The 17891-nt window shown below is 37.5% G+C and overlaps 1 protein-coding gene across 3 annotated transcripts in view; it reads right to left on the bottom strand.

Moving 5' to 3' along the window:
• Positions 1-931: 931 nt before the first annotated feature.
• The window catches only part of LOC127453093 (protein argonaute-1-like), a 49385-nt gene continuing 32425 nt past the window's right edge, over positions 932-17891 (bottom strand). For all 3 annotated transcript variants that reach the window (XM_051719168.1, XM_051719169.1, XM_051719170.1), the window contains exons 13-19: positions 17699-17858; positions 17496-17586; positions 12082-12276; positions 8766-8900; positions 8587-8688; positions 7337-7536; positions 932-5284 (exon numbers count right to left, since the gene is read on the bottom strand). In XM_051719168.1, the coding sequence (XP_051575128.1) occupies positions 5176-5284; positions 7337-7536; positions 8587-8688; positions 8766-8900; positions 12082-12276; positions 17496-17586; positions 17699-17858 (992 nt within the window). In that variant the 3' untranslated portion in view covers positions 932-5175. The remainder of the gene's footprint in view (positions 5285-7336; positions 7537-8586; positions 8689-8765; positions 8901-12081; positions 12277-17495; positions 17587-17698; positions 17859-17891) is intronic.

The following is a 17891-nucleotide window of genomic DNA, read 5'->3' as shown; positions in this document are numbered from 1 at the left end:
ATTTTTGATATGAAGAATTAATGTTTTTACCAGTGCAACTACTAGTAGTAATACTTTCATATAATCTAATCCCTATCTATCCATCCATCCATCCATATTTAGTTTTATCTATCAATCTATCAATCCATCCATCTTGTTTTATCTATCATCCATCTCTTGTTTTATCTATCTATTATCCATCCATCCATCTTATCTATCAATCCATCCATCTTTTGTTTTATCTATCAATCCATCCATCCATCCTTTGTTCTATCTATCTATCTGTCTGTCTTTTCTATCTATTTATCTATCTGTCTGTCTTTTCTGTCTGTCTGTCATCAGTCTATGTATATAGACAGGCCATCTATCTGTCTGTCTGTCTGTCTTTTCTATCTATCTATCTACCTACCTGTCTGTCTGTCAGTCTATCTATCTGACTGTCATCAGTCTATGTATATAGACAGGCCATCTATCTATCTGTCTGTCTGTCTGTCTTTCTATCTATCTACCTACCTACCAGTCTCTCTGTCTGTCATCAGTCTATGTATATAGACAGGCTATCTATCTTTCTATCTTTCTTCTTGAATTTCAAAATCTTAAAAAACAAACACAAATTATGGTATTGACCCATTCAGGAAACCCATTCATTGTAGTGGGGGAAAATATTCCATGTTTTTTATCCTTGGTGAGCCACAAAGTATCTAAGAATCATAACAATAGCAGTTGTTAATAACAGTGTTATGCATACTTTAACAGAATTAGACGAATTGTATGAATTACAAATGCTGAACCCAGGATTCAGTCAGTGATGGGGGGGAAAAGACCGCAAGAATCTTTGAAAATGTAACAGCAATTAAATGCGATTTCATAATGAAAATGCTGCTGTATTTTTAAATGACCAGACAATCACCCATCCATAAACCACGAAACAGAACTGAACACAGTATTTAATAAAAAACAACTTTTATTTTCTTTAAAAAATAACCGTTCTGAACAAAGTCCTCTCACTATTACATACAGAGCCCAAACAACCAACTCATGTGTTCATTTATTGAATCTATTGGGAAGTGCTATAACAAGGACAGTTCTTTATCAGTGGCGTAATATTGCTTCAACAGTGAGGTCGGGTTAAGTTCACTCCAATTACGCCACACTGAACCTCTATGTTCCTCACCCATGTGGTGCTCTGTGGCTTTTGAGAGTCATGTACTGCATCAGAATACTTAGTCTAAAGACCAGATCAATATACGGTGGGGAATCCATAAAAATCACCTCGCTGGGTTTGCTAAAACCTAATATATAAAGGCATGTCTTTTTATACATTTCATAAACATAAGTCAAAATAAAACATGGTAAACTGTTACATCTTAAAATCCCTTTGAATTTCAACAAAACATTTTCAGGCGCTTTGAGGCTGAGTTGAGGCGTTTTATGACAATGCCGCCTTGTGGAGAACCTTTGCCACTTTACTTTGCAATAAACCCACAAAAGGTTTCATTAAAGGAATAGTTCACGCATTAAGAACTTTCTATCATTATTTATTCACTCTTATGTTGTTCAAAACCTGTATGCTGAATGCAAATGATTAAAAAAACAAAAAAAAGGCATACAGCATACAGGCTTCAGAACGACATGAGGGTGAGTAAATAAGACAAACTATTCCTTAAAACAAATGGGAATGTATGGCATCAAATGTATAAGGGCACTGTCTTCACGTGTTTACGGAGAGGCTACAGTCACAAGTTCAGTTTAAACATGCAATTCTTACATCCACCATACGACATGATTACATGGCATAATGTGCCTCTAACATGTGGAAAGGGCGTTTTCCTGCATGACCAACATGCTCACTGCATCAACGGGCATCAGACGAGGGGTTAAAGGTGCTTGTGAGGCGGGCAGGGAATGTGGCAGTGTTACCGACGGCACCTTTCAAAACAATGCAGGACTACGCAAGGGTGGGAGTGATGTGGGTTGTTGACAGTCCAATAGGAAAGCAAAGCCTTCACAAGCCAGTGTGTGGGAAGTTTGTGGGTAGCTATATACATAAGATATCCTGCATTGTTTGATTTCTTGGTAGATACAAATGGGCAGCGTAACGAGTGCGTCTCAACCTCCTATATCAGATTGAATGTGCCGTACGGGTTTCTCTATCAGCTGCTCTCATTGACCATGTATTGCTTTGTTTACAGCAGTCAGTGGAAGAAACGGTTTAAAGGAATATTTCACCCAGAAAAGAAAATGTTGTCATCTTTTACAGCCTCCTCCCCCATGTCTTTCCAAACGCAAATTATTGTCTTTCTTCCATGAAGCGCAAAGAGAGGAGAGTAAGTCAGATGGTCTGAGCTTAGCAAGCAAGTAAATGAAAGTGTTGGTGATTTTTATTACCAAGCTTCAAAAATGCTCCATAAAATTATCAGAAAGGTAGTCCATATGAATGTTTTCGCTATTTTCCAAGTCTTCTGAAGCCATACGATAGCTTGGTGTAAGGAACAGATCAAAATGTAAGTTGTTATTTACTAATATTCCCGCCCGTCGTAGATCTGAAATCTATTTAGCAGTCGCAAATTTAAAGGAATGTTTCGGGTTCAATACAAGTTAAGCTCAATCAGCAGCAATTGTGGCATCTTCCCTCCTTTTCTTTAAAAAAAAAGCAAAAATCGAGGTTACAGTGAGACACTTACAATGGAAGTCAATGGGGCCAATTTTTGGAGGGTTTAAAGGCAGAAATGTGAAGCTTATAATTTTATAAAAGCACTTACATTAATTCTTCTGTTAAAACTGTCTTGTGGCTATACTTTTGAAATAATGATTATTTTAATATTTACGGATTGGCCCCCATTCACTTGCATTGTAAGTGTCTCACTGTAACTTTTTATTTTTATTTATTTATTTTTAAGAAAAGGATGGACAAATCAAAATTAATTTCTGTGGTAATCAACATTATTCCACAAATGCTGTCAAATGAGCTTAACTTGTATTGAACCTGGAATATTCCTTTAAGATCAAATCGACAGAATTTGTGGTATAATGTTGATTACCACAAAAATAATTTTGACTCGTCCCTCGTTTATTCGCAGTTACAGTAAAGCACTTCCAATGGAAGTGAATGGGGTCAGTGATATCTCTAAGTTTTATCACAGTTTCCACAAGATGGAAACATTGTGTTAACATGATTTTAGTGTGATTAGAGGGATTTACCACAATTACAACGTTTATCAGACCACAGGGTTTGCCAGCGTTATGTCATCATGACAACAAAGTTGTGATATTGGATATAACTTGCCACAGATAAGGTGATTAAGTGATTGTATCACACTAAAATCATGCTAACACGTGTAATGTTTACGTATTGTGGCTACACTTTTGATACAGTGTGCAATTTATTGGTTATGGACTGGCCCCATTCACTTCCATTGTAACTGCAACCACACTTTTTTATTTTTCCCTTTCTTTTTAAAAAAAAATAAAGGACAAGTCTTTTTTGTGGTGATAAAATGATGCCACAAATGCTACTGACTGAGTTTAACTTGTTGAACCAGGAATTTTCCTTTAAATGCGCTGCGATCATTCGTGTGACGTGAGAACAAATGGTTTTTGCCATGAATGGTGCGATGCATCCAAGGCACCATTTTTTAACTGAATACAAGTGCAAATGAGATTTTGTTCCTCAAACAAAGCTATCGTATGGCTTCCGAACTTGGAATATAGCAACTTTTATTTGAGTTTTTGTCCTTTTTTGGAGCTTGGCAGTATAAAACACCCTCCAGTTTTGTTGTTTATAAATCTCATTTTGTGCTTCACAAAATACAGTGTAACACAATTCATTAATACTAATTACCTACATTAGTTAACATGAACTAACAATGAACAATACTTTTTCAGCACTTATTTATCTTGGTTAATTTCAACTTTTTTTTATTATTAAAAATGAACATTTATTAATGCATTATGAACTAACAATGAACAATTGATTTGATTAACATAAACCAAGCTTAATGAATGCTATTTAAAAATAGTGTTCAAAATACCTAAAGCATTAACTAATGTTAATAAATAGAACCTTATTCTAAAGTGTTACCCTAATTAAGAAAATAATGTGGGGTTGAAACCACACAAGGATGAGTAAATGATGACAAAATTTTCGTTTTCAAGTGCAGGAAGATTAATGTGCACTGGAAGTGTGTTTTAATGATTAAACAGCCAAGATCACCCATTCCAGAAGAGCGTAGAGGAAACAAGTGCAAAAATATGCACATCTTAAAGACAAGGGTCCTTTTATACGGTTAGCATCGCATTTGGCTGGTGCATAATGCTGGTTTCGGTGTAATGCTGATGGCAAGACTGCAAGCGCACTAAACGCACTCCGTTGTCCATCTATCGTAATGCTAATTCGGCCACTCTTTAACTAACGAGGTGAGTCTAAATACGATTGGCTACACCCGTGACACAACCGGAGAGACACCTGCAACTGTGGCATGCTACAGTCGATCGCCGTATGCGCTTAATTTGTGCGTCTGGCGGCGTACGGCTTCAAAAACAATACATAAATGCTGGTCGCATGGTGTCTTTAAACTAAAACTAAGTGCTAATGTACCATATAAAATTACAAAAAATCTCAACAACAATAAAAATAATGCAAAACGCAAATAGTAAAACAATTCCTCCATTCCGGGCTTCTGCATCAAGTGCCCGAACTCTGGCATCGTGCAAACGGACATGTTAAAGGGACAGTTCACCAAAAAAAGAAAATTCTGCCATTGTTTACTCACCCTTACGTTGTTCCAAAACTGTATGACTTTCTTTGTTCTTTGTTGCGGAACACAAAAGGAAATGTTAGCCACCATTCAGAAAGAAAGTCATGAGTTGTTGGAATGACATGAGGGTGAATAAACTCTCATTTTTAGGTGAACTGTCCCTTTAAGAGGCAGCTTTGTGGTGGCATACAAAACAACAGCTTCGTTTGCATCCCTTCCCTCCATATTGCATTCATACGTACATGTAGGAGTGTGAAGGTAGTACACAAAAATACAGAATTAAATAACAAAAAAGAGCATAGTTCAGCCAGGTTAAACAAAACATAGTGTGTGATTTCTTATTCAGTTCTGTTCAGGTGAACTGTTAGCACCCAGTGTACTGGCTCGAGGTGGTGTGTGTCGGCCCACCGGCACGGCGAGGGGTCGCAAAGAAACTGGTTTAGGCAAAGTACATGGTCCTCAGGGTGTCATGATGAATCTGCACGGCTTTAGCCAGCGCTTGGGGGTCCCGACCGTTACTCTGCCCAGAGACGTGGCTGCCCTCTCCGCTACGGACAAAGTAAGAAAGACTGATTTAAAAACTGACCTCTTTTAAGGAAATTACCATCTTGTGTTGTGCTACTGTCAGTATAAGATAACTAACTTAATAAAAAACTAAGTGAGCTGCCTTTCTGTCTAGTGTATACTTATCAGCTGCCTTCTAAGAGACCGTTCACACCAAACACATTCCTGCACTCGTCTGCCCTGTTTTTTAAAGGGATAGTTCACCCCTCCAAAACAAATTCTCATCATTTACTCACCCTCATGCCATCCTGGATGTGTATGACTTTCTTTATTCTGCAGAACACAAATGAAGATTTTTAGAAGACTGTTTCAGCTCTGTAGGTCCATACAAAGTAAGTGAATGGTGATCAGAACTTTGAAGCTCCAAAAAGCACATAAAGGCAGCATAAAAGTAATCCATATGACTCCAGTGGTTTAATCCATGTCTTCAGAAGCGATATGATAGGTGTGGGTGAGTAACAGATCAATAATTAATTCCTTTTTTACTATAAATCTCAACTTTTGACCAGCTCCCCTATGCGCGCTCACGAGAGGACAGAGTTCTTCCTTTGTTTTTTGGCAATTTTGCATTCTTCGTGCATATGATCACCTACTGCACTTTTGTGCAAATATGATTTATTTATTATTTTCCTTTCCTTTATCTCCCCCACTTTTTACTTTCTCCTCCCTGGCCAGTAGGTGGCTACATGGACAAAAAATGTGAATTGCCAAAAAACAGAAGAATAAGAACTCAGTACTCACGAATGCGCATTGCAGGGCTGGTCGAAAGTGGGGATTTACAGTAAAATCTGTTTCTCAACCACACCGATCATATCACTTTAGAAGACATGGATATAACTGCTGGAGTCCAATGGATTACTTTTATGCTGCCTTTGTGCTTTGTGGTGCTGGTCACCATTCACTTGCATTGTATGGAGCTACAGAGCTATTCTCATAAAATCTTTGGGGTTTGTTTTTTTTTTCAGCAGAAGAAAGTCAGACACATCTGGGATGGCATGAGGGTGAGTAAATGATGAGAGAATTTACATTTTTGGGTGAACTATCCCTTTAAATAGTTTTTTTAATGTAAACATATGCTCGACTGACAATATCTCACTGTTTTTAGCATCTTATGCAAGATCGCTGCATTTCTTAGATGCATGTCAAGTTAAAAAGAACAAACTTTTGAAAATGTCGAGATACCTGCTCTATTCATTGTGCGAGACGCTGAAAAACAGCAAGATGTGGCGCAGTGGTCAAAAACATCTGTTTAGCACGTTTACATTTAAATATATATATATATATATATATATATATATATATATATATATATATATATATATATATATATATATATATATATATATATTAATTTTTATTTTTTTATTATTATTTCAAAAACGTGTTTGGTCTGAACGGCAGCAACTGAAATGGAAACTCATAAGTAATCAATTTGAAACGCTTTCCAAAAGCAGCAACACCATGTGTCATACTAATAGCGCTCCACACGCAAGCTCATCACAATGCATCTGCTTAGGATACAAGCGATGGCCAAAAATACGTATTATCGGAGACAGCACAGCTAATGATTTTGAATAGCCTTCACATTGCGAGTGCAAATATGGTGACTTAAAATGCTGTCTAGGTAGGTAACACTACTGTAGGTGTTCCAAAACAGCTAACGTGTATTCAGATTTAAAGACATCACTAAAAATCAAAATTGACCCCTTTTTCTTTCTTAGGAAATGTCCTTAGGTTTATTTTACACAATGTTATTCCAAAGAAAAATATTTGTCTTCATAATCTATTAAAATGCCTTTCTCCACCTCTTTAATGTCTTTTGTGCTGATGTAACCGAGGTGGGTGGGAAAAACATGATATTAACCAACAATTTCATTGCCCGAGACGTTTCATCCAATCAAATCTCAATGGATAAAATCAAGTCCTGTGGAAGTTCAATGTTTTGCAAATGCAGTTTCATGTTGTCTTTAATGAAACAAATAGATTAAACAATATCAATGCAAACAGACATCATGTCACTATGATGGTGCTCACACCTGTCATGTTCCTTGTCCACTAGATGGTAGCGTGCTCGGAAGGCCACAAGCCTGGCGTAGTAGGCTGGTGCTGGAATGGACACGGAACGGGTGCAGCGCACGTAGGTGTGGCACAGCTGGTAGGTTAAAATCTGCAGCTCGTCGGCCGTAAAGCGATTGTCATCCCACAGGACGTAGTAGTGAGAGGGTCGGCTGGTGCCCTGAAACGAGAACAATAGCAGATCAAAAAAGTAACACCACATCAATGACAAACAGATCTAGAGATGTGCAAAATGCTATACTTTTTATTCAAAAAAAAATGCAATTCACCCAAAACAGTTACTTGAATGAACCTCTACTACGATGATGATGATGCTTTCAGCTTTTGAGTTCAAAGTTATTTTGATATTTTCTTTCTAGGGCTTAAAGTAAAAAATGTCTAAGTGGTGTAACCGTCTGGAGACGGTTTAAAATAAAATAAAGTTTCATTAAAAGCTGAAATTCTTGGAAAAAGAAATCTTGGCATAAGTAGTTTGGAATAATCTTTTTTTTTTTAAATATACAGTATATATTTTTAAATATTATAAGTATTTTAAACACTTTTGGCCACCAAATCAAAGTCAGGTGGTGTAACCAACATGTAGACAGCCATTCTGGTTTCATAAAAAATCCCCATAAATAAATAAATAAAAAGGAGAGAGGACCCTTTTAAAGCTTCCTGGCTGTGTGTGAAGAAAACAAATATCAGATATTCTGACATATTTATGAAAAGGCATATTTTGTTTAGATCATTTGGAGTAACACTGAGAAAACTTCAATATTTGTGGCTCAAAAATTCATGGTATTTGTAAATAAAAGAAAAATGTACCTTGTAAAACATGTTTGAATTTTTTTTTTAATTAATGATTAAGTTGTGTTGACTCAGTGCAAGGAAAGTGTTTAAGTCATTATTTTGTTTTTATTTTTTTATTTTATTTTTTTTACTCTTTTAAAAAAATGCTATGAATGTTTTTAAAAATGTTATGAAACCAACTTGGACACAAAGATAACATTTCTCCAACTTGAAACGTGTTTTAAACTAGATTTTTAGAAGGCTTCACCTCGGACAACCTTATCTGTAAATGACCCAAATATCAAAACAAACAAAAGAAATATAAAAGAATGAATCTAGTCAAGCTCACTAATTGTCAGATGTTGGGACAACTAGTCAGCCATCGTGACCCATCCCTAATCAAAACTACTGTATGTTTGCATGGAGCGTGCGTGCTTACCTGAATGCCTGCATGACTGCACAGGTAGAAATCAAACTCGAATGGATGCGTGATGCTGGTGTCAACCGTCGTTCCTGCTGGAATGTTCCCACTCTTCCCAATCTGCACAAAATTACAGATATCAGACTGAACAATCTCCAAAATGACTTGAGAAATGAAAATGTTTTTTAGAAACTCACTCTTTCAGACTTGTCGGCACAGAAGAGGCGTGTGTGGTGGCGTTTTTGCACAACTATGTATGTAATGCCTGGCTGGTAGTCTTTCTCCAGTTTGATGCAAGCGTCCCTGATGGCCAACAGCTCATAGTGCAGGATCTGAACACACAGACATCAAACTGTCAGCAAAACTCTTGTTTTACTAGAACTTGCTTATTACCTTTGATAACAATCAGAACAAATGGGCTGGGTAAAAGAGATAACGAGAAATCCTTAAATTCTTCAGCATTTTGATATGCAATAACATACGTATAGCTTGATATTTATGTTTTCGCTCTAATTATTAAAAATCATTTTAAGCCATTTCAATCAATTATTATATCCAAACAGCCATTGTTGCCGTAAGATACAATTGATCAATACAATGCAACAGAAATATTTTCATTTTTTTAATTACTTTTTTTTATTAAACATTTGAAAACATGAAAAATGAGCAATGACGCAATCGAACTGATTAATTATAAGTTCTGAATTGACTCACTGAAACTTAAGAGCAAATAAAAAGAGCATTAAAATCATTGCAAATATATACTGAATATAAATACACTCACTGGCCACTTCATTAGGTACACCTGTACATCTGCTTATTGATGCGATTATCTAATCAGCCAATCATGTGGCAGCAGTGTACTGTGTAAAATCATGCAGATACAGGTCAGGAGCTTCAGTTAAAGTTCACATCAACCATCAGAATGGGGAAAAAAATGTGATCTCCGAGATTTGGAGCATGGCATGATTGTTGGGCTGGTCTGAGTATTTCTGTAACTGCTGATCTCCTGGGATTTTCACACACAACAGTCTCTAGGGTGTAAAGGTCAATGGTGTGAAAAGCGAAAAACATCCAGTGAGGGGCAGTTCTTTGGGTGAAAACAGCTTGTTAATGAGAGAGGTCAACTCAGAATGACAAGACTGGTCCAAGCTGATAGGAAGGTGACAGTAACCCAAATAACCACACATTACAACAGTGCAATGCAGAAAAGCATTTCTGAACACACAACACATCGAACATTGAGGCGGATGGACACCAGCAGCAGAAGACCCCTCCGGGTACCATTACGGTCAGCTAAGAACAGAAAACTGAGTCTTCAGTGGGCACAGGCTCACCAAAACTGGACAGTAGGCTATTGGAAAAACATCACCTGGTCAAGGTTCGACATGTTGTGCATTCTGAGATGCTATTCTGCTCACTATAATTGTACAGAGCGGTTATCTGAGTTACCGTAGCCTTTCTGTCAGCTCCAACCAGTCTGGCCAATCTCTGTCAACCTCTCTCATCAATAAAACATTTCCGTTCGCAGAACTGACCCTCACTGGATGTTTTTGGTTTGTGGCACCTTTCGGAGTAAATTCTAGAAACTGTGTGTGAAAATCCCAGGAGATCAGCAGTTATAGAAATATTCAAACCAGCCCGTCTGGCACCAACAATCAAGCCAAATCACTGAGATCACATTTTCCCCCATTCTGATGGTTGATGTGAACATTAACTGAAGCTCCTGACCCGTATATGCATGATTTTATACATTACTGCCACACGATTGGCCAATTAGATAATCGCATGAATAAGTAGATGTACAGGTGTACCTAATAAAGTGGCCGGTGAGTGCACTGTATATACAGTATATATACATACATACATACTGAATTTATGTGTATATATAATATGAAGTGTGTAATATATATATATATATACTTCATATTATATATACATAAATTCAGTATGTACTCTATATATATGTTTGCACGGAGCGCACGTGCTTACCTGAATACCTGCATGACTGCACAGAAGAAATCAAACTATACATACTGAATTATACATATATATATTAGATACACACACACACACACACACACACACACAGGCGGCCAAAAGTTTGGAATAATGTACAGATTTTGCTGTTTTGGAAGGAAATTGGTACTTATTTCACCAAAGTGGCATCAACTGATCACAAAGTATAGTCAGGACATTACTGATGTATAAAACTGCACCATCACTATTTGAAAAGTCATTTTTGATCAAATCTAGACAGCAGCCATCACTCCAACACCTTATCCTTGAGTAATCATGCTAAATTGCTCATTTGGTACTAGAAAATCACTTGCCATTATATCAAACACTGCTGAAAGCTATTTGGTTCATTAAATGAAGCTTAACATTGTCTTTGTGTTTGTTTTTGAGTTCCCACAGTATGCAATAGACTGGCATGTCTTAAGGTCAATATTAGGTCAAAAATGGCAAAAAAGAAACAGCTTTCTCTAGAAACTCATCAGTCAATCATTGTTTTGAGGAATGAAGGCTATACAATGCTTGAAATTGCCAAAAAACTGAAGATTTCATACAAAGGTGTACACTACAGTCTTCAAAGACAAAGGACAACTGTCTCTAACAAGGACAGAAAGAGATGTGGAAGGCCAGATGTACAACTAAACAAGAGGATAAGTACATCAGAGTCTCTAGTTTGAGAAATAGACACCTCACATGTCCTCAGCTGACAGCTTCATTGAATTCTACCCGCTCAACACCAGTTTCATGTACAACAGTAAAGAGAAGACTCAGGGGTGCAGGCCTTATGGGAAGAATTGCAAAGAAAAAGCCACTTTTGCAACAGAAAAACAAAAAGAAAAGGTTAGAGTGGGCAAAGAAACACAGACATTGGACAACAGATAATTGGAAAAGAGTGTTATGGATCTTAACTCCATTGAGCTTTTGTGGGATCAGCTAGACTGTAAGGTGCGTGAGAAGTGCCCGACAAGACAGCCACATCTATGGCAAGTGCTACAGGAAGTGTGGGGTGAAATGTCACCTGAGTATCTGGACAAACTGACAGCTAGAATAACAAGGATCTGCAAAGCTGTCATTGCTGCACGTGGAGGATTTTTTGATGAGAACTCTTTGAAGTTCTGAACATTTATTTCAAATTGTAATTGAAAAATTGTCATTTTTCATGTTATTAATGTCCTGACTATACATTGTGATCAGTTAAATGCCACTTTGGAGAATAAAAGTACCAATTTCTTTCCATAATCTGTACATTATTCCAAACTTTTGGCTGCCTGTGTGTGTGTATGTATGTGTGTGTGTGTATATATATATATCACCTAGCCCTATTTTAAACAATACAAATCCAATACATATATTTAATTGGTGACTCCTATTTTATTTGTGTGTTATAATAAACTTAATTTGAACTTTCAGCAATTCTTAAGAACTCAACTACAAATGTAAAATTATAACAGGAAAAAACAGTAACCCCAATGCAGATAAAAGCCTGTAGGGCATTACTTGTGGTAATTGTCCTTCTGGTACCCCATCCCGGTAGAAGATGATTCGTGTGGGTTTGAAGCGAGTTGACTTGTAAAACTGGATGAGCAGTTCTCGAACCATGTACGAAAGATCTTCAATAATCTCCTGTCTGGGCCGCTGGACACGTACCGTAGCACAGTACCTACTGGGATGAGCGTCCATACTGCCCACCACCTGTCGAAATGAAGACAGGAATTGAAGACAGTGCCCGTCCACTTTTTCAGCTGTCTTGGTTCTAGTAGCATTTTTCCCATTCTTTTTTTTTTTTTTTTCATAAAATCCTTCATAAAAGAGTTCTAAGCCATTAACCAAACCAACCAGCTCCGAGATGAATCACAACATTAGAGTATTTGAACGTCGGACAAAAAGACAAACGTACAAGACTTTGTACTTAATGTCTTTAATGAGGGAATGAACTACAATCCCATTAAGCATTGCAAATGACATAAGTTAAAAACAATGGAAAATTAGAAAAACTATTAATTTCAAGTCGTTGATTTATAAGTGTAGAAACAAAACTCTGTTTGAGAGTGCAGGGAGAGCAACTTGATTGCTGCAGAGCTCTTTTGGCGCACTTTGGTGGATCGTTTTCCTTCAGGGCCAAGGAAGGTGTAGTTCTTCACTAGAAATTCATGGTTAATAATAATTAAGTAATAATCGATAAACAACCTCTGTGCTCACAGTAGGTCTGTCTTTAAAGGAAAAAAAGAATGGGATTTCTACTTCGGGAACCAGACAGTTGCGCTTTGTAACGAATAGATAAAAAATAACAACACATTCAGGAATGAATAAAAACAAGGAAAAATGTGAACAGCTGTTTTCCATGTAAAAAAGTGGGGGAAAAAACAACATGCATCAAAGGAATTGTCGAAAAGCGGCTGTAGAAAGCCTGCAGTGAAGTTACTGAGATCTGCTGCCCCCTAGTTGCAAAAAAAAAAAAAAAAAATCCACAGTGAAGCCAGTTGATGTCAACAGTTTACATCATGTTCCCCAAAGAAACAGTCTCATCGGCACTCCCTCCACATCATCGTGTGCTCTCTAACCGTTCTCAGTTTCCTTCGCCGTGACTCAGCCCTTTGTCACCATTGCTTGGCAACCGCAGAAAGAGTCCGAGCTTACAAGTGGTTGCGTGCGGCAGGGTGTGAGGTGACGTCATTTCCTTCTCGTATGTGAGTCATCAGCGAGCCATTCTCCCACTCCAGAACCTACTCCCTTTCAATCCCTGTACTGTTCTAATAGCCAGTTAAGAACATCAAACTGGGCAGCACTCACAGTCACAAAGTGCAAAGGTGTAGTAATTAAGGCTTTCAGAATAAGACCAGAATTAAATGCCATTCGGCTCAGGTTGGGTTACTGAGAATTGTGTTGCATTTATATCAGTACATTTTGCTCCTCTTGTTATAAAACACATTAATGATAGGTCAATTCAAGAGTGTAACATTCAACAGTTTTATCTGCTTGACTTAACCATATGAACTATCTTTGTTCAAGCATTTTATATCTACCCAAGTTGAAGCATCTAGTGCTGGGGTGTCAAACTCAGTTCCTGGAGGGCCGCAGCCCTGCAGAGTTTAGTTCCAGCCCTGCTCTAAAATGCCTCCTTGTAATCTTCAAGCACTCCTGAAGACCTTGATTAGCTGCTTCAGGTGTGTTTAATTAAGGTTGGAGCTAAACTCTGCTGGACTGTGGCCCTCCAGGAACCGAGTTTGACACCCCTGATCTAGTGTATAAACATAAATATATCAAAAATAAACTATAATGCAAAACAAGGAACGGATGGAACAGAATCCAGGGACGTGTTTTTAAAAGTTAGACACTTTTTAACTTGACACACCGTCTTAAAGGAATGTTCCGGGCCCAATACAAGTGAAGCTCAATTAACACAAACTGTATGTGGCATAATGTTGATTGCCACAAAAATTATTTCGACTCGTCCTTCGTTATTTTAAAAAGAAAGACTTACGAGGAGTCACGTGACACCATGCGAGGATCGTACGTGTGAACGACGAGCTCTGTGCACTTTGCTAGTTTTAACACTTTTAATGACATAAACTGGTGAGATTTGATACATTCTGTTAAAATATGGTTTAACATTTTGGGATCCCCAGGTCTCAATTCTTTAGGTATTTACAGCTGCGCCATCTGCTCTGTACTATTTTTGGGAGTAGCATACACTCCCTAAAGTGGCAGATACTCTGGGAGAGGTGATTACTGCTTTTCCAAAAGGTCATGAGGCATCAGTGTATTACTCCCTGCTAATTCAGAGTCTGGGAGACGGAGCTTTAACTTCTATGAAGAGATTATGGGAGAAAGATTTAAACTTGGTATTGGAGGAGGGAGTGTAAGCTAGGATTCTAAAAAAACATCAAGTCTACATCTTGGCATGCAAGGGTGCGCCTTATGCAATTTAATATTTTACATCGATTCTATTGAACCTCCTCTAGATTGAACAGGCTTGCTCTTAAAGACACACCCACCAGCAGGTGATGCCAATCAGAAGATGGGGACCCAACCCATGTTTTTTGGTGGTGTGTTAAGATCCAAGAATTTTGGTTGAGGGTTCAGAGTTTTATCTGTGAAGTATTGGGCACTGAAATTTCATTTTACCCCAGACTCTGTATTTTAGGCGATGGGGCGGTCATTAATATAGGAGATAAGTACTTAAAAAATTGGGTTCTAGCCAGTGTTATGATCGGTAGACAGGTCATCCTTAGGGGATGGAAGTCGGCTGGAGTGCCCTAATTTCAGGAGTGGTACACGAAGATGGGCAGGGTAGCGGCATTTGAGATGGCGGCATGTAGAAAGCTAGGCAACCGGGATTTTTACATCAGGAAATGGGGCAGCTATTTAGCCTTTTTGGAAGGCTCTCGGGGAGGGGCAGCGGAGAGAGACTAGTGGTTTTGGATGTGTGTGTTGCATCTTTTTTTTTTCTTTTTTTTTAAGTATGCTTTTTATGTTCTTTTTTATGTTTCTTATGTTTCTAAGTATTTTCTGCTGTTTTATTGTATATTTGTGTGTCTTTGTCGTTGGATTTTGACTACTGGGGTGCTCGTTTATTTCAGGAGGGGGGATTAATGTTCGGGGGGAAAGTTATGATTTCATGTGGTTTGATTCTGCATTTTTTGTTGTGTCTATTTGATTTGCTGCATGGAATCAATAAAAATTGTTAATAACCAAAAAATAAAGACTTACAATGGATGTGAATGGGGCCTGTCTTTAAAGGCTAAAATACACTTAGATTCAACAGTATAGGTACACATTAAACGTGTTTAAATGAATTTTAGAGATAAAATCGCTTACTAACCTCATCTGTGTAAAGTTATATCCTAAAAGAAATTATATCGGAACAATCCAAAAACACCAAAAAATAAATATAATAATAAAATAAAATAAAAATGACCTTAAATTAATTTTAGTTTTATATAGACACAGTAGGGTGAATATGGGCAAAGTGGGACACATGAACATATTTTTTGACTTTTTTGTCACTTTTAATTATGATCCAAATGCCACATAACCTGACATTAAACCTTTATAGAAAGCTTATTTATAGAAAGCTTATGTCTCCTACCTTAGTCAAAAGCAAAAATGAAGTAATTCTCAATACTGGGAAGAAGAACCTTTGGAGACCCTCTTTTGACAAAATCACAGATTGTTTTTTTTTTTGTTTTTTTCAGGCAGTTTTGGTTAAGTGGGACAGAAGAAAAAATATTCTAAAGAAAACATCTACAAATCATTTGAAATTAATTAAAAAATTCTTACACACTTTCACATTATAAATCATGATATGTAACATTTTATCACCTTAAAAAAATTTTCCTCAAATTTCTTGACCATTGCTTTTCCCACCGGTGGTCATGAAATGAGCTCTGCCACAAATACTGATGTAAAATCATCCATTTTAAACCTCTGAAAGTTAACTGTTTATTTCCGAAAGATTCGTTTTAAATTTGTAAATTAGTTAAAATTTGAAACAATTACAATCTACATTAATTAAATATGAAAATGCCACTAGATAGAGGTAATATAAGACTGTCCTGAGAAATGTAATGACGTTAGACATTTTAAATGATACCAGTAAATGCTTGAGCTTTGGCAGCCATAAAATACTAAAGCTAAAATAAAAACTAACTAAACTGAAACTAGAAAACACTGAGAAAAGGAAAACAAAACTAACACTAACAGACAAAGTGTGAAAACTAACAAAAACTAAATTGAGATAAACTAAATATAAATTAAAACTAAATTGAAAAACTATAATAACCCTGATTGTGCTTACTGCCCCCTGATGAAAACAGGTGCTACTTCAAGCTTGAATTGCTGAGATGGTAGGAATATTCCTTATTACAGTCCGGGGAAATGATTCATTGTGTTAATTTACACTTTATGTATGTACACTGTTTATATATTAATAGATAAACTAGTCAACCTCACTAATCGACCAGTCGGTCACTGGACGATCAGTTGACCTATCCCTACTCAACTCTATTAAAGGGGACCTATTATGCAAAATTCACTTTTACATGGTGTTTGAACATAAATGTCAGTCGGCAGTGTGTACACAACCACCCTACAATGTTAAAAGTCCACCCACTCCTCTTTCTTATATTTCTATTAATCTAAAACAGTGTCTCAAAATGATTGGATTTCGTTTCTGCTCTAAAGTGACGTCACTTTAGAGCAGGCCACGCCCACGACTGGTGACAGACTCCACCCTATTATCATAGATCCTCCCCCGAGTGATCTACGCACAGTCCGCCATTTTTTTCCGTGCTGGAGCAGCTGCGGTGAGAAGAATAATGTCTCCGCTTCGTAAGCGTCATAAGTGTTCTGTTGTTGGCTGTAAAAGTGAACATAAGAGTCTTCATGTACTCCCGGCATCAGAGCCACTGAAGACGCAGTGGACACGTTTTGTTTTTGAAGCAAATGTGCCCCAAAACATACCAAAATGTTATTCTCAAGCATGAATCCGTACCAACTGTTCATGTTCCAGCTTTAGTATCGCACTTTATATTTTGTGAATGTTTGCAAATCGCCTTTCCGAATGTGCTTGTTAGCTGATTCCACGGCTAATGCAGCTAAAGTTACAATTGTCTCACGGAGAACAGAGCTATGTCGTTATTTTTACGGAAAGGGGGCGGGGAGCAGCAGCTCATTTGCATTTAAAGACACACACGCGAAAACAGCGTGTTTTTGATTCCACACAAAAAGAGGCATTTACAACATGGTATAATAAATGATCCGTGGAGTATTTTGAGCTGAAACTTCAGACACATTCTGGGGACACCTGAGACTTATATTACATCTTATAAAAAGGGCAATAATAGGTCTCCTTTAAATATCTCAATCTAAATATACAAAATAAAATCTAGAGGTAAAGTTGTCATGCTCACAGCAGTAATGGAGGGCTTCTTTCCGTCACCAGCCGGAGGGTGAGTCACATCGGCTCCCAGGAAGATCACTGGCTGCTGGAACACTGCAGACCTGTGAACGGGTTAAAAAAAAAAAACTGTTAATGTTTACTGAGAATCTGAGTTCATATTCAGTTTTCAGATCCCCGTGAACACATTAAGAGAAACTTCAGCGAGCGTCTCACCGTTGATGCGGCACCAGGATGTTGTTGATGCCACCGAGTTTGACGTTGATTTTGAGGCAGAGGTTCGAGAGCGTCTGAGGGGACGTTTTCACCACATTCTTCACCTGCACACACTGAGTGGCCATTCCAAGAAGAGTGTCTCCAACACGCTTCACTTCAGCTGCACAAACACAACAAGCATATAAGCAAGTTC

Source organism: Myxocyprinus asiaticus, chromosome 15 (assembly GCF_019703515.2).
Source record: "Myxocyprinus asiaticus isolate MX2 ecotype Aquarium Trade chromosome 15, UBuf_Myxa_2, whole genome shotgun sequence".
In the NCBI taxonomy this organism is placed as follows: Eukaryota; Metazoa; Chordata; class Actinopteri; order Cypriniformes; family Catostomidae; genus Myxocyprinus; species Myxocyprinus asiaticus.
The sequence above is the reverse complement of the archived record's forward strand: the minus strand, read 5'-3'. Positions and strand labels throughout refer to the sequence as shown.